Consider the following 21887-nt stretch of genomic DNA (forward strand, 5'->3'; position numbering starts at 1 on the left):
GAAGAGGCATTTTCACCTCTCTGTCACTCAAAGGAGAATGTATCTTCTATAACTTTGGCTATTGTGATGTGTTCATGTATTTTTATTTAGAACAGCTGTTCTGTTAATGCACACATGCATGCAGATTAGAAAAGTAATAATCATCCAATTAAAAATACAGATTTATTTAATCTGGTGATAGCATTAGGATTTAGATAAAAGCTACAAAATTGTGCACTTTCCCTTTCAGCACCGAGAAATTTATTTTCCTAAAAAAGGTGCATTCATAACCTCTGAAGTGACATGAATCAAGGTAACATATAATGATGCACAAGTCTGGAAATAAAGATGAACAAAACCTTTTACTTAGAAATGATAATATGTAAAACATCATAATTTTATTAGACATATATTTTCTGCTCACATATTAATGCAGCATTTTACAAAGCATGAGGGACTGATTATGAATGGCCAGTGAAACTGAACACCACAGGAGTAATTAATGGAAGTCTTGTCGAACACCATTGTCCTTCCACCAGAGGGCATCCTTGGTAAAAGCATTTTAATCACAGCAACATCAGTGTATTTAGAGCACAGCAACAGGGGCACATTTTTATCAAGTAATTAAGTGTGCTAGTACCATATATTGTTTATTAATCACGTGATCAAGGCCCAAATTCGAAATGTGCACATTTATAGGTAGATGTTTTACCTTTCATAAAACTATACTATTGCCATCAAAATAAATAAGATTTTTCAAGAATATGAAACTTATGGGAGTCACTTCTGGAGTATGAGAAGTCCCTGTATGGTCAGATATTCCGTCCCTTTCACATTCCTGGCATCTCAACAGGATAAGAGATTTCTACCATAATATAAATTATTGGACTATGTTTTGATCAGGAGAAGCCAAATCTGAGCGTGACGGTTTGGGCCTATTGTTTAGGAAGGATAGATAAAATATTAAAATGAACTATCTATACATATTAAGGAAACACACACACATCAAAGATAGATATACAACCAGCCCATAGTAAATAAATGTCATAAAATATTATGCCCATAAAATAAAGATTCTATGGTTTGCTAATTATACAATCTGAGAGCTGGCCTTATTCATCTATTTATTATAGCTTTCACTAAACCTCAGATGATTTGCTGCTTTGTTTGCAGATCACTGCTTAAAATTGTGTCTTTTTAGGAAGGAAGTGTTCAGTTTATTTTGCTATACTGCAGCAAAAGCTGCTGAAATGTGCTCTAGTGCTTGTACTGCGCAACTGGGTCAGTCAATGCGTCAGAAAAGGGAGTCAAACATGGGAATCCGAAAGTTAATTGTCAGCGTCTCGTAAACCCCCGCTTTCTTTTAGAACTACGCTGCTCTCTGGAAAACCTGGAGACGGAGAGACCTTGACTCGGCTCCTTTTTGGTTTCCATGGCATCCGCTCTTCATTGACTTCATTGTAATGAGCCCGCCCAATTCCCCTGGAACATTGATGGTTGAGGAAAGCTTCCGATTGCTCTCTCCGTGGTGCTGAAAACCGTTCGGAGCACGCTCTGTGCCTTGTGCGCTATCCATGGTGCTGAAATCTCTCTGGGAGGCGCGGCAGTGAAGGAAGGTGGGGAAGAATGGCCAACTACGTCTGACGGTGTGACCCCTGCAACTCTGCTTTAGACCACTCTTTCCAGCACTGGAGCAACTGGTTGATGTGTTGCACACCAGTGCCAGAGTCTGTAACACAATCATCAGGGATTCACCCAAATTGGCATGAAGTAGGCACTGGGAAGGTTTGTATGCATCCTCTTTTGAAGTCTACATCGTCTGACGACTCACTACCTCTACCTATCCCAAATGCAGTAAAATAATCAGCACCAATCCAGGATTTTACTTACAAATTGGACTTTGAATCCAGGCGGTTCTCTTTTTTCAAACTCGCCATGGCTCCTCCTGCACCTTTTGCTAGTGGATCCTTCACCTCCAGGAAGACCTTCTAGTTGTGTCTCACAACTTCTGTTCTATTCAGAAATCCGTGGGCTGTATGTAGACACTCAATCGTCTGCTCTTTCTGGCGCTGGCTCTCCTCCTTTCCTCCTCGCCCACAGTCACACACATACACGCATACAAATAATCTCTCTCTCTCTCTCTCTCTCTCTCTCTCTCTCTCTCTCTCTCTCACACACACACACACACACCTCTTTATCTGGATGCACACCAATAGCCATTTTATGGAGAAAAGTTAGACATGGAACCAATATGAGCCATCATCACTGTTTATAAGGGTGCCCTAGACAACCAAGTGAACGCCAGTTAAAACCTTTGCAGGAATGGAGTCCGTAAAACAAAGGATCCTGACCCCTGGCAAGGAGGGGCTGAAAAATTTAGCTGGGAAATCGCTGGGTCAACTCTACAGGTAAGGGACGAGGTTGTCTTTGGTGGGTAAGCATATTTACCATTGTGGAGCATCTTAAACTGAAACTCCTCACTTCACTTCTGATAGAGGTTAATTTCACATACAGGTCTGGCCAAACGTGGGTGTTATTTGTGCTCTTTGGGTTTTGCTAGCTCGGGCTTTAACTTCAACAAAATGGTATCCAAATGCTTTTTATATTTAAGCATTTAACACCCTTCTATTGGGAAGCAGGCACCAGTGGTTTCAATATATTTGTTTCCAGACATTATCTTAGAAACACAGTCAGAAAAATCATACCAGTGTTGGGTAATTTATTCATTTTGTTCTGTGTATTTAGAACTGCACAACGAGAAATGTAGGAAATGCTTTCTTTTATGGGGGGGAACCCCCTTTGCACTGTATTTGGGTTTTAGTTTACAATTTATTTATAAGAAAGTTTCCCTCCTCCCCCAAGGAAGAATTAGCACGATTTTCGATTTGGATTCCCCATTCCCCAGTGTATTCGCCCTTCAGACGAAGAAAAACATGGAGATGCATAAATAATTGATAATCTAATGTCTTCTTTATAGAACATACATAAAAGGCAGACCATAGGAAAGAGACACTGAGGGAAACGTGTGTCCTCCTACTCAACCACCCCTTTAGCCTTACACAGAAATGTACTACAAAAGAAACTGTTTGAAAAAGTACCGCAGCAAACCTTACTTACAAAAATACATCTGAATTCGATATCAATGGATCGTGAAAATACTGCAGCCTCTCCCTTAATTAAACCAAAAACAAAACTTATTGGTAGTTAAAATAATAGCATTTGATAATGAAAAGATAATGCCAAATTGATTAATTTATTAATCTTAAAAAAACATAATTACTATTTCCTCTCATGCACATTCAGAGTGGCAGGTGAATACCTGAATAGGAAGGTCACCTTTGGTTGAGCAAAGCCACCATTGCGGCAATCGAAGCGTTGTTTTATTGGAGAATATTAGGCTACTTTAGGGTAACATCTAGAAAACGAGGGCTGTACTAATATTTATAAGCCAAAAGGTATGCAGTAATTTTATTGTAACAGCTGGCTGTACAACCCCCCCCCCCCCACACACACACCATCCCACGTATTTGCTGTCATGCCCACCCACCTAAATATCGCCTTATTTTTACTAGAGAGGAAGAGGACAGCAACGAAATATAATTAAAGCAAAATGTGATTCGTATGACAATCTAATGCTACCGCTATAGTCTTAAATAAATTTACAAAGCTGTCTTCGAGAATAAAGAGATATACGAAGTGTGCATTTTTTTCATGGTTTTTAAAAACAAATATTGTGTTAAAATGTCAAATTAACTCTAGGAATGCTGAATTTCGCATTAGGCTTATAAATTCGCTGGAAAAACAGGATCTAGTTTTCTCCTCTTGATCTTAGAATTGCCTCTTTACTGTTCTGTTTCTACAAGTCTTTTTTTTTTTTTTTTTTTTTTTGCTTTCTTTTCTACGCATACAATAAGTATTGGGAAGGAATATTTGTATGGTTGTATGAAGAGGCAATGTAAACACCAGCTATTATGTTTTATTTCTGATATTGCCTGGATGAGATTAGGATCGGTTATTTGATGTTATGTTATGCTATGCTATATTATGTTGTGCTATGCAATTAAGGTCAAAGACTGAATTCCTTGAAACTCGATATATGCATAGTATGTGTGTACACACACACAGCATAGTAAAATACACCATATCATGCCATCCAAAACCCAATCCCAATCTCCCCTCATCCAGGCAATATAATAGCTAATACACAATCGTTTATTCTAACGGGAAAAACAACTTGCATCCCTCTCCCCAAACTAGCCAGTAAAGGAATATGTGAATAAAATTAAACCCCATACCGACTTACTTCTGAGTAATCCCCACTGAACTCAATAAGATTTACTTCTGGGTAGTCATGTATAGGACTGCGCTGTTAATTCGCTCAACTGGCACAGGATCCAGCTCGGATCGCCGTGATGTAGAGAAAAACACTTTTGATCCTAAAATCAGCCGGTACTGTTCCTAGATCTGAACCAATCTGTCTTTATTGACCCATATCTCGAAGGAGTGAAGGTCACCGCTGCACTCCTGTCTGAAATTACTAAAAGTAGGAGGGTGTGCTTGGAAACCCCTGCAATGGAAGATCGGATTTGCAAACCGAAAGACAAACGGAATAATATTTCGATCCCATTTCCAAGCCTTCCTTTTGTGAAAGGAAAACTAAGGGGAAATGGAAAAACTAAGGGAAATTAAGACAGGCGCGCAACTGGAAGGGCGAGAAACAGCCTGGAATCAATGGGAATTCAATAGGCTATTGCTAAGGAACGTTGGGGTGGCCATTCAGATCCCTCCCCATTTGCCATATCAGCAGTGAGAGAAAGGGCGCTCAGCTAGCCTAGCTGCTGCCTGCTTATTATTATTACTGTATTATCATCGTCCCTCTGAGGTCCTCGAAAGGAGGGAAGCCTTGCTTGGGAGCGCTCAGTTTTCCACACCGAGGGAGCCGCTGCGCCCATTACACGTTCCTCGGTGTCTTCTAAACCTCCAAGCGCGGGCTGCCCGACAAGGAAGGCCTTCATTCGCGACCGCCTTGGGACGTAGCTGGAGTGCAGGCCTGGCTGACTGAAAAAGCGCCAGGCGGCCATTTTGAGTGCTGGCAGAAAATCCAGACATCTGGCCGTCGCCTCTGAAGAAAAAAAAAGACGCCCTTTCCCTTCTCAATAGGCTTCACTGCGCCTCACGGGCTTGCATACCCCAACCCCCCACTTTATAAGAGAGTTAAAGCCCTCTCTCTAAAAGGCAAGCAGACGTGGGTTTCCGCCCCCCTTTCCAGGATATGTTTCTGGTTGCAAAGTAGCCCAACATGGCGTCTCCGCAGTCGAACGCCTCCCATACATCAGGAGATAGATACATAAGGAATGGAGGGGAGCGGGAAGGAAGGAATCAAGAAGCCTGGCAGGGACGCCTCATTGAATTGCTTTGTGAAACCCACGCAGGAGATGGAAACGTTTCCTAAATCACGCCTGCCAACCTCTCGGGTGTTGTGGCGGGATATTTGTCAGTGGTGAGGGGACATTAACGTGTGAAAAAGCCCCCTTGCCCTTTTCAAACTTTAATGTATGTAGGGTAGGGCCCCGGGTTCATTCTTGGTCTGAAGCGCTGGAAGGTCACTCTCCGTCAGGGTAGACAGTACTTCCTGAACTAGGCGAACCAAGGATCTTGCTATGTTCCTACATATCCCCAGCGAGGTTTAGCACTCGCTAAATTGATTTTTAGGGCACACTCCTGGTTCAGATTAAGCCCCTGAATCTACCTGCCCTTGCTTTAACCTTTGCCACCCACCCCGGACAAAAATAAAATCCTGAAGATAAATGAGGCCAGGGGATTGGAGTCCCTTGACTGAGATCATGTCCTCTTTGGTTTGGGCAGAGTCCTCGAGAAGAAGCAGAAGACCGGCGACACCATCGAGCTGACGGAAGATGGGAAACCCGTGAAGCAGCCCGAGAAGAAGGCGCCCCTGTGCGACTGCACCTGCTTCGGGCTCCCGCGGAGATACATCATCGCCATCATGAGCGGACTGGGCTTCTGCATCTCTTTTGGGATCCGCTGTAACCTGGGAGTAGCCATCGTGGACATGGTCAATAACAGCACTATACACCGAGGAGGGAAAGTCATCAAAGAGGTGAGAGAGAGACACGTTGAGACAGTTCTCCTCTTCCACCTGCACCATCACGACTCCCAAACGCCCTTCAGGCGTCCATTTTAAGAGCATAGGCTCTTAAAAGAGCACCTCTAGAGAGGTGGCCTGTATGTCGTCGTCTGACTTCAACGTTTAGGGAAAGGTTCTTTAGCAGAACTGAAAAACCATTACAAGGAGAGATGAATCCGTTCGTTTGGTTTTGATCCATTTTTTTCCTCCTCTTTCTCCCGTTCCAATTTATTCACCCGCCTTACTCATCCGCCTCATTTCCTGTTTCTTTTTTCTTCCCCCCGTTTAAAACCACTCAGTTTTGTTGTCGTTGGTATGAGAATTTGGTGCACCTGTTGGCTTTTCCTACTGCTCTCTTTCCATGGAGCTCGGAACGGCTTAAATGGTTCGCTCCCCAAGCATTTTATATTCACAACAACCCCGTGAGGTCAAGAAAGAACGTAGCTGGCCCGAGATCATCCCATGAGCTTCCTGGCTGAGTGGGGCTTTGAACCTAGGGTACCCCACCCATAAATAAAAGATGCAGCTCCCCCACTCTCTTACACACAATTATATTTTAGAAGACGACCAGCTCCACGGAACTCGCAGCCCAAGGCACACTTGGAAGCAGGTCCCATTGAGTTCAATTGAACTTATTTCCAATTAGGTGTGGCCCGGAGGACCGCAACCGCAATCGATTGAAAATCCTAAATTATTCAGCTGTGAATGGGGGTGAAAGGAGTCCAGGAGCCCGCACCCCACCCCGAGTCGGATCCTGAGGTTCCGCTTCCTGCTTTCGCCACTTCAGTTCAAACCCAGAGCTGGTCCCAAGATCAGACTTCAGCCGTTACATGGCAGCGTCTGCGCTCCGCACTTGCCAAAATCGATAGGGAACAGGGCAGAGGTGCTCCCTCTGGACAGCGGCTATTTTAGACCCTTAAAGATACTTATATGCCTAATAAATAATAATGATTACACCAAGCGGCCAAAAACGACGAAAGAGGTTTGTTTTCCCTCTCGCTCTCTGGAAACTTCGGAATTAAGGAGATGACGGTCCATCAGTTGTTTTTTTACATCGCGATTGTCGAATCAGGTCCGTCTTGGTTTTTAAAAAGCGAGGGAGGGAATCTTTATCAAGAATATGAGAAAAGCCTATATCAAACCCCTAAACTCGGAGGGAATGTGAAGCTTAGCTTAGGCCTACAGGCGGATAAATGTACGTCCCTTCAACAAGTCCCCCCCCCCCCTTAATAATCGTTTTCTTTGGTGAGAAAAATAGCAAGGTGTTTGTGTCCAATGGAAAAACAAAACAAGAAGAAGTGCGCATGCACACGAAAGCTCATACCAATAACAAACTTAGTTGGTCTCTAAGGTGCTACTGGTAGGATTTTTTTTTAATCACCACACAGTAATCGAGAACGTGAAATGGTTCACAAAATAACGCCCCACCCGCGTCCCCAACCATTTCTCCCAAGGAAAAAGACACAGAATAACACAAAGTAAGAAAGTGGCAAAGGTATCTTATTTATACAATGAAATAAATTGCTGGACGGATCCGTTCCAAACACTGTTATGTTAGGAAGCTTTTGAACATTATGTTTGATTTGAACCTGGCGATCGCCCAGGAGATTCATCAATCCACTTGTGACCCTTTTCAAATGTAGTCGACCCCCTCTACTCCCCAATATGCTAACCTGGAATCATAAAGTCCCAGAGTACAGTATCCTCCTAGTATAATAATATAAATACTACTAATAATTAATAATGAACAGCAATTAAGAATATATAGGTTACAGAGACGTTAGCAATCCTCATCCTTAAAAACCCCCAATGTGTTTGTTTGGGATAATTGTTGAATTTAGCAGCGTCAAGGAAAACCACATTCATATTCTGTGGCTGACAGCTGCAGGTACCCTCCGTGGACCTTGGCTTAGCACCGACCTGTCCTTTCTAAATGACTGCTTACAACGCATCTTCTTTTTCTTCCCTCTGTCTTTCCTTTCCTTGGCTTGGTCGCTTTCGGAAGAAAGCGAAGTTTAACTGGGATCCGGAGACGGTTGGCATGATCCACGGTTCTTTTTTCTGGGGCTATATAATCACGCAGATCCCCGGGGGATATATTTCATCCAGGCTGGCAGCTAACAGGTAATGGCAACCCGATCTCTCCCCTCCTCCACGTGCGAAGTAAGTAAACAAAGAGCGAGATATCTGCTCCACATGGTGTTGGATTATTCTATGGCTGGTGTTTCTGCTGACAAGGGAAGAGGCAGAGAGCCTCGGGGACCTGTTTTTGGCTCAGGGCTGCTTCTTTTCCTGCATGGGCTGTTGGAAAGAAGCAGCCTCCTGTATTGGGGAAACCTGGATGAGCCACACTGCGGAGCTCAACCCCCACCCCGCTATGGTGCAAAGCGTAGCAGCGCAGTGCGGAGGGTTGCTCCTCATCCGCCAGTACGTGGGTGCGGACTCAAGAGGCCAGCACAGTTTGGCTTTGCAGCCAATCTTTGTTGGTGGAGCGACAGACTGTTTTTGTGTCAGACGAACTGAACAGAAGGGGAATTCTCTCACGCTTAGGAGACAAGGCAGGGCACCTGTGGTACATACAGCCAGGTCACTTTTTATAGACTGCTTTTACGTCTCTCCTCCAGCCCATCTTTAGATGGGATTCTGTGTAGCTTCTGGCATTTCTGCTCCAAAGTCCTGCTTTGAGGGCACTACTGGATACATCATCCCTGGCAGAGTCTCTCGCTCTCCCTACCAAGGATTTCTGGTCTTTTGCCGCAAGTTTCCAAATGAATACATTTCCGTTCAGTCAGGAGTAAAACCCACCACCGGTTCTGTGCAACTAAATCCCATGAGACTCGCTCCCAAAGAAGGGTCTATGGGAGGCATGGTCAAACTTGGCCCTCCAGATGTTTTGGGGCTACAACTCCCATCATCCCTAGCTAACAGGACCAGTGGTCAGGGGTGATGGGAATTGTAGTCCCAAAACATCTGGAGGGCCAAGTTTGGCCATGCCTGGCTATGGGATTGCAGCCTAAACACTGTTTTGCTGGGTGTGTGAGTCAGTTCTAGCTGAAATCACTCCCATTTTAATCTGAAATCTGAGATTATTCTTTAAACGGTCATCGTTTATTATCGATCATTTCGGCTCATGTCGCGTCTTTCAGTTTCAACATACAGCGCCCAAGGCTGCTCATAACAATGACAACCAAAAAAAGGGGGGCGGGGAGTCCATCATGCTCCCTTCCAAGCCCAGTTGAAACGAAGTATTTTGATAGCTGAAGCAATAAAAAAAACCACAACATTGACTTTCAGTCAAATGCTTCAGCTTAACTAAATTGATTATTGATTATAATAATCATACTCTACTACTACTACTACTATTTACTATTCAGTTAGCATATTAACAATTGTGCACATTTTCGTCGGATCGAAACCCACCGGTTCGTGTTAGCAAAACGCGAATCTCCTGTTTTTGCATTGTTATTATTGGTTTTAATGATATGTATTGTTCCTGGCGTTGTTTCCATATATTACCGGTATTATTCAGGCATTAAGATATCATTCATATATGAAAACCCTGTTTGTTTGTGGGTTGTTGTTTTTTTGCATATCACTGAAACGTAGTATACTCGTTCGCTTGCTTGCTCGAGGGTTCGGAACTATTTCATGCGGTCTGGTTGGGCTCTCTGTTCATACCGTCTGCTTCAAGTAGAGACAAGTCCATTTATTTCGCTCAGGTTATATATAACCCGCAGAGCTTTTTGGGAAGCCGTCTGTGCGGAGTCGAGTGCGTTATTATTAATTATCCCCACTTTTTAATTATTTATTTAAACAAAAAAAGACTGTGCGCATCTCTCAGATGAAAGGTGGGGGTCCTTATTAATGGGCAGCCGAAGGGGAGCTGAATGAGGCGCCCGCTGCACGAAGCAAGAGAGAAAGTGCTTTCCAAGAGAGCTTTCCACAATGAAAGGGAAGTGCAGATGGCGCGGGGTCTTAAGGCTCCGTTTCTATGGAGCCTGCCAAGGAGGTTTCAGGCACCCGGGGGGCGATTCTACCTGTTAATTAGATCCTCAGAGGATTCCCGGGCGCAGGAGGCATTCAGAGCCACGCTCGCTGGGAGGAGCGAAGGGGTCCTAGCGCCGCTCCTTGGCGCCGCGCTCTTTCCAACCCGGAAGCAGGCAGCCCCGGGCAGTGACTGGATGTTCCAAAGAACAAAATATCCGCGCGTAGAGGCCCTTTAGACCAATCCATCAGCCAATGCAGACGTGCTGATCGCCCCCCCCCCCGAATCGATCGCCTTTCCACCCACGCCGCCTCCTCCGATCCCGCGCTAGCAGCTCTGAATGGGGAATGTTTTTGCTATTACAAAACCCCTCCCTCTCCTAGTCCGCAGTCATGAATCAAAGTAACTGTATTCACACACACGCGCGCGCGCATCTCACCCGCCTAGCTCTCTGGGGTGGGACCCGACTGTCATTTCTTGCCCTGGGCAGATCTTCAAGATTTCCACCAGTTGTTTGGCTTGAGTAAAAAAGGAATCAGGGATTTAATCGCCACCGCTACCAACCCTCATCGGAGCGCTTTAAACTACTTCGGGTCTTTATCCGCACAAATGGGAAACGGGGTAACCTAGTTGTAGATTGAATGTCGAAAGGGAAAGCTGGTGGGGGTGGAATCGGCCGCAGGGAAAAATCCTGCAGGAAAGCTTGCTTTCCCTGAACATCCTCAATGCGACTCTATTAATCTGAATTTTACGTCGGATGGGAGAACACACTTGATCTAGAATCTGCGCTGATTTAAGGCTGGACTCCTATACCCACTTACCTGGGAGTAAGCCCCGTTCTACTCGGTGGACCTTTCTTCTGAGTAGAGTCGCATAGGACTCCCAATTCAGATTAACCGGAATATTCAGGTTTGGAAAGGCAGCAGTAAGACCTAATCCACTCCCCCCCGAACCAGCTCCTGGATTGCTACTTCAGCCTCCCCGAAGTCGTGCGTGTGCGGGGTGGGGGGGATCGTCTTCTTAAGCCCTAATCCTCTCCGAATTTCAATTATAGTTGTGCGAACTGGTAGATGTGGAGGGAGAGGAATGGCACGTAACTAATTCGTAATGCGTAAAGGTAGACAGCGACAAGATGGAAACGGAGGAAATGGCGACTCACGACAGTCAAATTGTGAGCGTGTACTGTAGGTTTAGACGCCAAAACAGAGGCAGTTCTCCCTAGAACCGACCGCGACCGATATTATAAATCAAACCTGTATGCTTAAAAGGCGCATTGAAATCAGATCACCTGCTCGGTTCTAAATCAATGCAATGGGCATTCTACCAACCGTTTTGGAGAAAAGTCCAGTTGTATTTCGGGGGGTGGGGAGCCTTGTAATACATACATACATACATACATACATACATACGGAAGCTGGGAGTTTTTATGTACAGAACTCTCATCTGACACTTCTGGGCGGGGGCCCCGAGGTTTCCTTAAGTGGCTCATCTCATATTAAGTTCTGTTCATAGGCCTGGATTTGGCTTTACAACAATGAATTTTTCTTCTATAGGCAAATATGGGTGGCGTGGCGACTGGGACATCCTGCTTTGGAGCAGCTGGGCTAGTGTCTCCTTCCAGACCTACCAGAAGGGCTCCGCCCATGTTGGGGAAGTCATTGCCTGTTCTACCACCAACCACAATCCACAGTTGAGATAATACGAGTGGACATGTCATCCATACGAATGAATGGATGGTTCCTCTATATGAATAAACGGATAGTTCCCCCATACCAGTGCATTACCATTTCTTCCCTAGGAGTGAATGGTTATCTCCTGCATACGAGTGAATGACTATTTCTTCTCCATTCACTTGGATGGAGCTAGGGATAACAGATGCCGCTGGGGAAAAGGCCTGGGGCGGTTGTGTTCCACATTATTGAAATAAGTGTCATCTCGCACTGGGGCCATCTCCAGCGGTCTGTGGGTGCTTCGGCACCCACAATAATATAGTTGTGGGGGCTGGAGCCCCTCAAAGTCAATGGGCAAAGTTTGTTGCGGGCACCCTCAATCTTCGCTGCGAGATGGCACCTATGTTATCTCGGGGTATCTGTCCAAAGCCAGCAATATTGCAAAGGCAGTCAATATGGTGCGGTTGCGCATCTTTGATCTGCAACCATTTATCAGCGCCGCTAGAACACAACCAATGTTCAGGGATTGCAGGGGAGGGCATCGCGTTAGCTACCCTTGCTGCAGAAAATGTCACTGAGTTGTTGTTTCTACGGTGAGCATTATGGGCATGGGGATAGTCAGGATTTTCTGCTAGCAGGAGCAGGACTTTTGTTAGTGGGGGCAGAACGACATGATTGGTCAGTTATTTAAGTATTTCTATTACTTGACCTAGGGGGCAGTTGCCCCCCCCGCCCCGCCTCCGGCTACGACCATGATTATGGGTAAATCTGGAAACCTGGAAGAATAGGGAAGCAGGGCAGCGCTTTCCCGAGTGGTCTGCGCGCTCCACGGTGCAATACTGTAGAATGGCTCCATCACATTACAAGAGGTTTCCGCTGGGCGAGAGGAGCAAGGCAGACTGAAGGTCTCTTTGGGGACACAGTGACAGGGAGAGGACGGCATGATTTCAGACTGCGGAGGCTATTTGTTTCTGGCCAGGCAGCGCCAGTCTTTGCATCAGCAATCGGGGATTATTTACTAAACCGTAATTGGAGCCATTTTCGTATAATGCCATGCATTTCCCCAATACAAAGGGGGAATGAAAGCCCCAGTTAAAACACATTCAGGTGCCCATCAGAGAGCTCTTCTTACCAACTCCATTTAGTCTCGAGTTAAAGAGGAAGTAACGATTGCGCTTTTTATCTTATTAGCCGAGCCTATAAAGGAGCCGACGACGTCGCCAGTCTTCTTTGGTGCCGTCCCCTCCCCCCCCAATTGACTTTGTATTTTCTGTCCAGCCAAATCTATCACAGTTGCGTGCGTGCACCCGCCCGCTTCACCCCTTATGCCTAGTTTCAAGACGTACAATGAACGAAGAGTGAATGAATGGTGTCGTGTTGTTAATTAGGAACAGGGTGCAATCCCTTCACAAGTTATACTACACGGGAAATGTTTGTAAAGAGTGCAATATTTTAATCCAGTGTTTTCTCAGATCCAGTTAACTCACATCAGCAGAACCGTCAGTCAATTCGTCATTCAGGGATTTCTAAGGTGAATAACTTTCTTGGTTTTTTTTTTTTTTAAACAGTGTAATCAATAAATGAACTGATTAAAATGGTAGGATTTAGAATACAGGTGATGCTTTCAGGGTTTCAGAAGACTCTAACAGGGTCAGTTTGAAGGGGGGGGGGGAAACCTGAACACAAACAATCTGAAATCCATGATCAAAACTGAAAAACTCTATAAATAAAAAAGCTAGAAATACAAGTAAATTGCCCCCCTCTGCCCACCCCCCCATTGCAAAGGATGAACACTATATTGCGAGGGACAGCTCTAATTAAAACCTGATTAAAAATCCAAACATTAATCTGAGATTAATTAATAAAATCAATTACACCGATTTAAATCAACGACACCATTAACAAGCTGTTGTCATGCACACAGCATGGTACTAAAAGTACTCTTATGAATCAGCTCTAGCAAGGAAAATTAAATAATACTCAAATACATGGGTGTGTCTTGTGCAGCAGACCTTTTTATCATGACTGAAGTAAAATGACTAAGCATAATAATAATACATACATACTTTAATAAATACACTTCACCCTTTCAAATGTTGACAACATAGTGGTGTTTTAATTTTTTAAAAATTGCTCAGAGCTGTCCAGATTTATGACAATGACCTTTATTTTTATACAAATGCCATGCATCAGCAGACTCCATTTTCACGTGCATGCACCTATTTGACTGAAAAGAGAGAAAGAGAGAAGATTGGCATGCAGAAACATCAGAGTATAAGAAGACGCCTGCTGGATCAGGCCAAGGCCCATCTAGTCCACCATCTTGTTCTTATAGTGGCACCCAGATGCCTATGGGAAGCCCACAATTAGCACCTGAGTGCAACAGCGTGCTTCCCTCCTGCAGTTTCCAGCAACTGGTTTCCAGAAGCATATTGCCTCCAACAGTGAATTATAACAGTAATTAATATTTCCGTAATTATGAAATTATAGAAATATTGTGGGTGGCTAAAAATTTGTAGGTGACTTTTGAGAACAATGGTGTCATAAGTTTTGGATGTCTTACTTGGATGGGAGAATGGACTATGGAAGTTCTATGGAAACAGTTTGTCTATTCGAATTCAGGGCACACATTTCAGTAGTTTTTCTGTCCAGTCTCAACTAGATTATCTGTTGAACAGGTTGTGGAAGAGCTAATTGGCTTCTGAAAGGTTTCCCCAGTGGTGGGCCTTCCGGAGCTAGTTTCTAGGCACCACATCATAGTTTCCAAGTTTCCATTGGCTGCAACTGCACTAGAACAGTGGTTCCCATCCCTAGGATAATTCTAATTGCACAGAAAATGCACAAGACTATTCAGAGACAATATTCAGGCTTTGACCTAAAGTTTATGGTTGGACCTTCACTCTACTCCTTCAGATGACTCTACCATAGAAACATAGGATGTTGCCTTATAATGATTCAGACCACTGGCTCATGTAACTTGAGCAGTGGTGGCTCTCCAGGGTGTCAGACAGGGAACTCCTCAGTTGTGCCTTGATATGCCAGGTATACAAAAAATGTGCTCAAACACTGGAGTGCAGGGAGCTGCTAATCCACGATGTAGATGCTTTTGTTTTTGTCATAGCACTCTGACTCACGAATGCCCCTCCCCCAGGGCATATTTGTCACTGCCATTCCATATTTTAAATTTTATAAATTTCCATGAAGCAGGATATAAGTATAAGCATATCATTATCAAAACAATTGGTTTTCCCCCTCCCCCAGATCAGAAGACTAATACATTAAAATTTCCTATAGATCTGTATGCATAGCTGGTGGGTGCCAGTCATCAGAGTGTTCATGTGAATACTTTATAAAGGGATGTCATGTTTCAGTAAAATTGCCTGTATCAGTTGCATCATTCAGGGCATGCACTCTCTTAGTTTCTCAGATAAAGCGATTGTCCATTCTTCCTGTTTCCATTGTGTGATATGTAGATGATCAAATTCTTTCCAGGTTTTTGCTATGAGCAATCATGCTGCCATGATATATATATATTGAAGCCTTTGGAGAAATTTCTAGGGGCTGAGAAGCCTATGAACCTAGATGGAACCCACAACATAATATGAACAGAATATGAATATGAAATATAATCAATGAATATAATCAATGAAAATCCATAGCAGGTTATTAATTGGCAGAATTTCCAAATCTGGTTAGAATTCTGGATTAGTTACAATGCACTTGTAATTCTGTAATGAATTAAACATTTTACCTGAGAATAGGTTCCTTAACTTTCAAGAAGTAAGTTTCTGTTCCACTATACAGTATTACGGAGATCTACTTCTAACTATATGTGTTCCAGACTAGAGTACGAGATTGTAAAATGCTTGAGTTGCTGAAGACACAAAATGTCCCTAATACTTCCAATACAAATGGAATTCAACTTCCATACAGTACTTTATCTTACACCCAGTGATTCCCAACCTTAAACACTTTTAATGGAAATAAGATCAATTGGTTTTCATGTAGTATATTTCCAAGTACAATATTAAAGATGTAACATTCTCATCCTAAATACTGTGTTTGGAAGCATAGGCTGTTAAAGCCAATGTATCTTATGCCTTGAAAATAAAAAAAATCTGCATAGTGTTGACCAGTACTAAATGTATTTACTTATCTTAAAAATTTTATTCCATCTTTTGAGCACAAGATAGTTCAGTAAATTCCCTAAATGCAGAAAATAGATGATCAGGTGCAGAAGATAAGACTTTTGCATAGCACTCAGCTTGAACAAAACAACATCTCCCTGTGTAGCATCTAAAAATGGAACAGGGTTTCATTTGTCTATTCATTCCAGAGGCATCTCTTCTCTCCTGAGGTGCATAGAGATCTGCGATTGGAGGAACATAATTATGACATCACCATGAATGCTCTAAGGGCAGAGGATAGGAACAAAAAGGTGTCCACTGTGGAGTCACAAGGGTTTAATTTAGCACAGTCATTCCTTTCCTTTCAGGGAAACTCTCAATGAAAAATTAGAAGCCTGGGATCAACTTTCCATTGATTAAATATTAAGGAATCCATTGCAGAGGGATTTTCTATGGCTTTCATGAGCAATTACTTGCTACTGTAACAGATTTGCCAGCATAACTCATATGAACATGAGTTCAGGACCATTAACTGATCTAGTCTAGAAAAAGGCAACATACCAAGACCTACTTTTCCTTCTTTCACTACACTTGAATCTCACCCTTTCCCCACAAAACCATGATGCTGAGGCAGTGATTTATCAAAGAGCCCATCCAGAGAGTTTTGGGGCTGAATAGCATTTGAACCAATTTTGACACTCCAAATCTAAATTCAACACTTCATCTGTGCATTAGACTAGTCTGCCCCTTCCTTAGACTCTAGAGACATGATGTTCCACCCTCTACCTAGTAGGTAATGAGCTTGAGCAGACCAGTGATCTTGTAGTCTTTTGCCACCCTTGAATTTGTTTGGATAGGGACCAGTATTTTATAATAAAAATATTGGTATGGTAACTTTAAGTAGATCATCAGAATGAGTCATCAAAACATTTTGATCTGTTAACAGCATGCTCTGAATTAGACAGGAGGTTTATTATATAAAAAGGAATGATTTTAAAAAATACAAATATGCAAGAAAGGGAGGGGGGAAGTCCAACAGGTACCAGTTTAAGAGAGGCATCCTTTCTCATATCAGAGGACATTCCTAATCTAAAATGGTACCTGTAGAGTGACATGCACATTGTGAATAATCTAAAAACAAAAATATGCTTTTGACCCAAATTTTATCCATATATTCATTTCTGAGATTTACTTCAATCAAACCAACCAACCAACCAACCACGTGGGGGTTCTGGAATGATACCATCCCTCCCCTCACAGATAGCATCCAGTATTTCTGAAGTGAATCTACCATTTTAGGTCTGAGTTTTATTTAGACCATCTTCATCAGATTACCACAAATAACTGGTAGGAACATTCACATGGAGGTTCATTAGTATCACATATCTGCAATTACTCGGTCAAATTATACATTTTCTTTAAAGGCAGCTAATGGCAATTGAAGCATCTCATTTGCTTTTAAGGAGCAGTCTTGAATGTCACTATTATAGTTGCTCCTCTTAAAGTGGCCAGTGTCTAAGGAGGCTATGCATTAGCATTCTGTTGTGTGAGCAGGTGACCCTCTATAGTACAGTTCCAGCACTCTATTTGATCTTCATTTTGGAGTCTTAATTGAGCTAGCTGATGTGAACTTACTTTCCTTTGAAAGCCCAAAAGATGTCATTTCACATCATCACAGAGTTAATAATTTATCTGAGAAATATAATTGTAATGGGCTTGTTTGATGATGTGATATTTCAAATTGGCATATTGGTTTGTTAGGGTTTTTTTCTCCTTTTTCTAAATGTATGAATTATTTAAACAATGGGGTGCTTGTAGTATTTTTTTTTAAAAAAGAAATTAATTAATCATTCACTACTTGTAAGAATTAATTCTGATTGCATGTGTTGTCCCACACAGTCATTGTACCAGACAGGAACAGAGCAGTTGTGTCTTCATATTTCTTATCCAAAATTCTTTTTCAGTCTTGCTGAGGCTGTGTGTATGTTCTTGCTATTATAGCTGGTGTTTGGTCCTAGTAACTTTAGATTTATATCAACATCATCAGCGTACTCACAGAGGAAATAATTAGCTGGCGGTGGGACAGATGTATTGAAAAATATGTAAGTTCATCATATAAGGCTCAGGAAAGCCAAATTCATTTCACATGCTGATTTTAGCCCACAGAAACGCCATAGTTATTGTAATAGGAACTTTGCCTTATTCTAGGTCTATTATTGTCTCTGATTCTGACAGCCATAACTTGACATTTGAGGGTAGAAGAGCAGTGAAGCAACTGGAAAATGTGCAATGAGGATTTAGATATGCACATAAAGGAAGGGCACATTGAATCAACAGGGTGATGTACACATAACAAGAAGCAGACCAGACCATTTGCTGCGAAAAATAACCACCTTTTCATGGAGACTGATGCAATTCATACAATAATAGTTGGATGTACTATTCATCAAGTGAATTGGAGCCATCATAGTGGGACTCTCCAGCTTCTTCTCTATGTTCCCAGTGGTCATGGGGGAGAATACCAGAACACACAATGTGATGGCCCCAATTAATCATGGTAAATGGCAGCAAAAGGCAACCATCCACCATGATGAAGCAACAACAACAACAATAATAGTAATAATAAAAATTTATTTATATCCTGCCCTCCCCGGCCAGAGCCGGGCTCAGGGCAGCTAACATCAAAATATATAATACATTAAAACATAAAGTTCAGCTATCAACTAAAATACAGCTTAAAATTGGATTAAAATCAAAATAAGATCAGATGGCTACCCACAAATTATAACTATAGGGGTTGGGAACCTTAAGTACTCACCAAGCTCTGCTATTTGAATGAGCCGTTGAGAAGAGTTAGAGCGGCCACTTATATGCAGGGTCTTGTAAGAGGAGGGGGATCAGACTGGTCCCCAACCAAAGGCTCTGTCTTGCCGGCCCTGCGGAAAGATGTCAAGTCCCGCAGGGCCCTGGTCTCTTGTGACAGAGCGTTCCACCAGACTGGGGCCAGGGCCAAAAAGGCCCTGGCTCTGGTTGAGGCCAGTCTAACCTCCTTGAGGCCCGGGACCTCCAAGATGTTATTGTTTGCAGACCGTAAGGTCCTCCATGGGGTATACCAGGAGAGGCAGTCCCGTAGGTACAAGGGTCCCAGGTCATACAGGGCTTTAAAGGTTAGAACCAGCACCTTAAACTTGACCCTGTATTTCACCGGGAGCCAGTGCAGCTGGTGTAGCACTGGATGGATGTGGTCCCGCATCTTCTTGGAAAACATAATATGTGTTCTGCCTCTTTTTCTCTCACTGGGGAAATGCAAGTAGATTGACAAAAATAAATAAATAAATAAATCCCTGTCCATGACACACACACTGGGCTGCCATCAAAGTCTTCAAGCTAGCTTACTGCTTTTTCTAGATTGTGATAACTTGAAACTGTGTACTCTGGGTATTGAAACAGCCCAAAGAAAAATAATGCACATTTAAGTATCCCTACACCCACTTAATCTCAAACAGGAAGAGCTTGCACTGGTTCTGAAATATGTCCAGAAGAATAGATCTCTGGTTAATCTCCAGGAAAATAAAGTTCCATAAATGTTGATCATATGTATCAGTGTGTCTTGGATGTTCAAACTTGATGCTGAGGTAGCATTATTCACAGGACCCTCTTGTTTGATTCCACAGATTGTAGTGGGCCATAAACAAATCTTTATGCTATCTAGTTCTGCTGGATTATTTACTACAAGGTGTCTGATAAAGCAACTGCATTAAACAAAGTGTTTATCTGGAGATAAAACACAAACAGATTAAGCAGATTCTCTATGGGAAGTGTGATTCTGTAAATCAGAGTGATCATGGTCACACAGTAAACAAGTGTCCTTGAGTTATTCCCCTTGGGCTTGGATTTGTCACAGCAGAATTCAAGGGAATTTAATTTATTTTTCCAGTCTAGCAGGTGATAATGAGTCCTATTAAAACTTGACTCCCAGTTAAAATAAAATAGTCACATGTGTGTAATTGGAAGACAAGAATGCTTCACCACCACGGAACAATAAAAAGTATGGGTCGTTGGACTGTTACTACTGTGCTTCTGCTGTTACTATCTTGAGCATCGTTCTTTTGATTCTTACAATGCTGATTTGTTGTATTCCAAGACACACAAAAAGGACCATGTATATTCAAACTGTGGCATACATTCCGAGTGGAATGCCACTCAGGGGACTCTCCCAATGGCTGAAAGCAGGTGGGTTGCTTTTTTTCTGTGCCCCCCTCCCACTGTTCTTCTGGAAATCTGCTTTGGGAACCTCAGAGGCAGCATGAGAGTGGCACAGAGGTTGCACACACACACACACACACACACACACACACACACACACTAAAAATGCATTACATTCAAATTCAAAAACAGAAGTATTAGCAAACATACTGGTATGGTAGTTAAAATGGCAGGCTAGGACTGAGGAGAACCAGGTCCATATTAGTCTTTGCTGTCATGAAAATCACTGAGTGACGTTGGCCAATCACTATCGATACCACCATAAACCTCCTTTATAGAATGGTTGTGAGAATAATATGTGGTGAGGAGCAATGCTATGCCACCTTTGCTCCTTGGGAAAAAAAGGCGGGATAAAGTTTAATAATACATACAAAGAGTCAGATTATTAAAATACCAGTGTCCATAATAATACAATATATACTTGTTGTTAACCAAACGATTTCTATAATGTCTCATTGTGTTTTAAACTAGTCCACATACTAGGTGCAGCTTGCTTTTGTAATTCTAGTGTATTTATCAGTAGTTAACAGATTTTTTTATAGTGAAGTCCACTAAACTGACTTCAGCTTCTTTCTCTGTTGTTTGGAATCTTTGCTTGAAGCCTGGTTCTTCCTTGCTTTCCTAGAACATGGGGCCCACTGGGTGTTGTTGTTTTTTTTAGCAGCAGTGGCAAAGTAACACTGGCTCTGACAAGAGCATCACTGTTGTTTCTGAAACTCCTCCCCCCACCTCCTGCCTCCTATCTGTCTCTACAAACTGCAACAGTTTGTATGTTGTGCATCAGCCTAAGTCTGTTTAATGGGGAAGACTTCCCCCTAGCAATATGATGGTATCTGTAATGATTTTGCCCTGAGGTGATTTCTTCTACTTCACATCTTTCTTATGATAAAGTAATGTGTCCCATAAAGCTTTTGCAGCTGACTGGGTCTCTGTACATGTTTTGATGTGTGTTGATGGAATGTGAAATGCAGGAAGGTTATTCTTTTTAAATCGGCGAAGGAGGCATGAATTGCTACACACATGTCTGTGTGCTAGGAGAACGAGAATGAAAGCTAGAGTTTTGTGAATTAATTGTCCACCGTTAGATTTTAACCTAGAAAAATAATGGCATTCTAATTAGTTCCACCACACACTTTCAGCAATGTGAGCTTTTGAGACGTTCCATAACATCCTGTGATTTCATGTACTCATTGTGAAATTAACACCTCATTAAAAAGAGATGTTGTCAGGCATACTCATCTTTACAGAACTGTAATAATAATGCACCTGCTTTCCCTGCCCAGAATTCTCTTTGCCTGCAAGAATGAAATTCATGGCTATGTCCTGAAATTAAAAAAGGTTTGAGTGTAGGTCACTGTTGGGCTTTTGGTTTTAACTGGAAAAAGCCTCAAAACCAGTTTAGCACTTGCGGTGGTGTCCAGCTACGCTTTCTCTGCATTTTCCTGCTTCTCCAGTGCTTTTGCAGAGTTTTTTTTCCCCAAACTTCTTACTTCTTCTTCTTGCACAACGATATGTGTGCCTTTCCGTGCCAGCAATAAATTCCACAACGTCTGGGTTGTTTCAAAGCAAGCAAGCTTTAATTACAAGCATAAAAATCACAGAGACTCTCCTGGAGACTTGGGCGACATCTCCACTCCGGTCAGAACTGAAAGTAAGACTGAACAGGAAATAAATGGTGCATCACATAAATCACAAAGACATCGCATACAGCAGAT

General features: G+C 42.7%; 1 protein-coding gene across 1 annotated transcript in view; it reads left to right on the forward strand.

The window, feature by feature from the left end:
* Nucleotides 1–1325: 1325 nt before the first annotated feature.
* Nucleotides 1326–21887, forward strand: part of SLC17A6 (solute carrier family 17 member 6) — a 44097-nt gene continuing 23535 nt past the window's right edge. The window contains exons 1-3 of the mRNA XM_033150988.1: nt 1326–2387; nt 5845–6097; nt 8130–8248. Coding sequence (XP_033006879.1) covers nt 2302–2387; nt 5845–6097; nt 8130–8248 — 458 coding nt within the window. The 5' untranslated portion in view covers nt 1326–2301. The remainder of the gene's footprint in view (nt 2388–5844; nt 6098–8129; nt 8249–21887) is intronic.

The sequence above is a fragment of the Lacerta agilis genome, chromosome 1, assembly GCF_009819535.1.
Source record: "Lacerta agilis isolate rLacAgi1 chromosome 1, rLacAgi1.pri, whole genome shotgun sequence".
NCBI lineage: Eukaryota > Metazoa > Chordata > Lepidosauria > Squamata > Lacertidae > Lacerta > Lacerta agilis.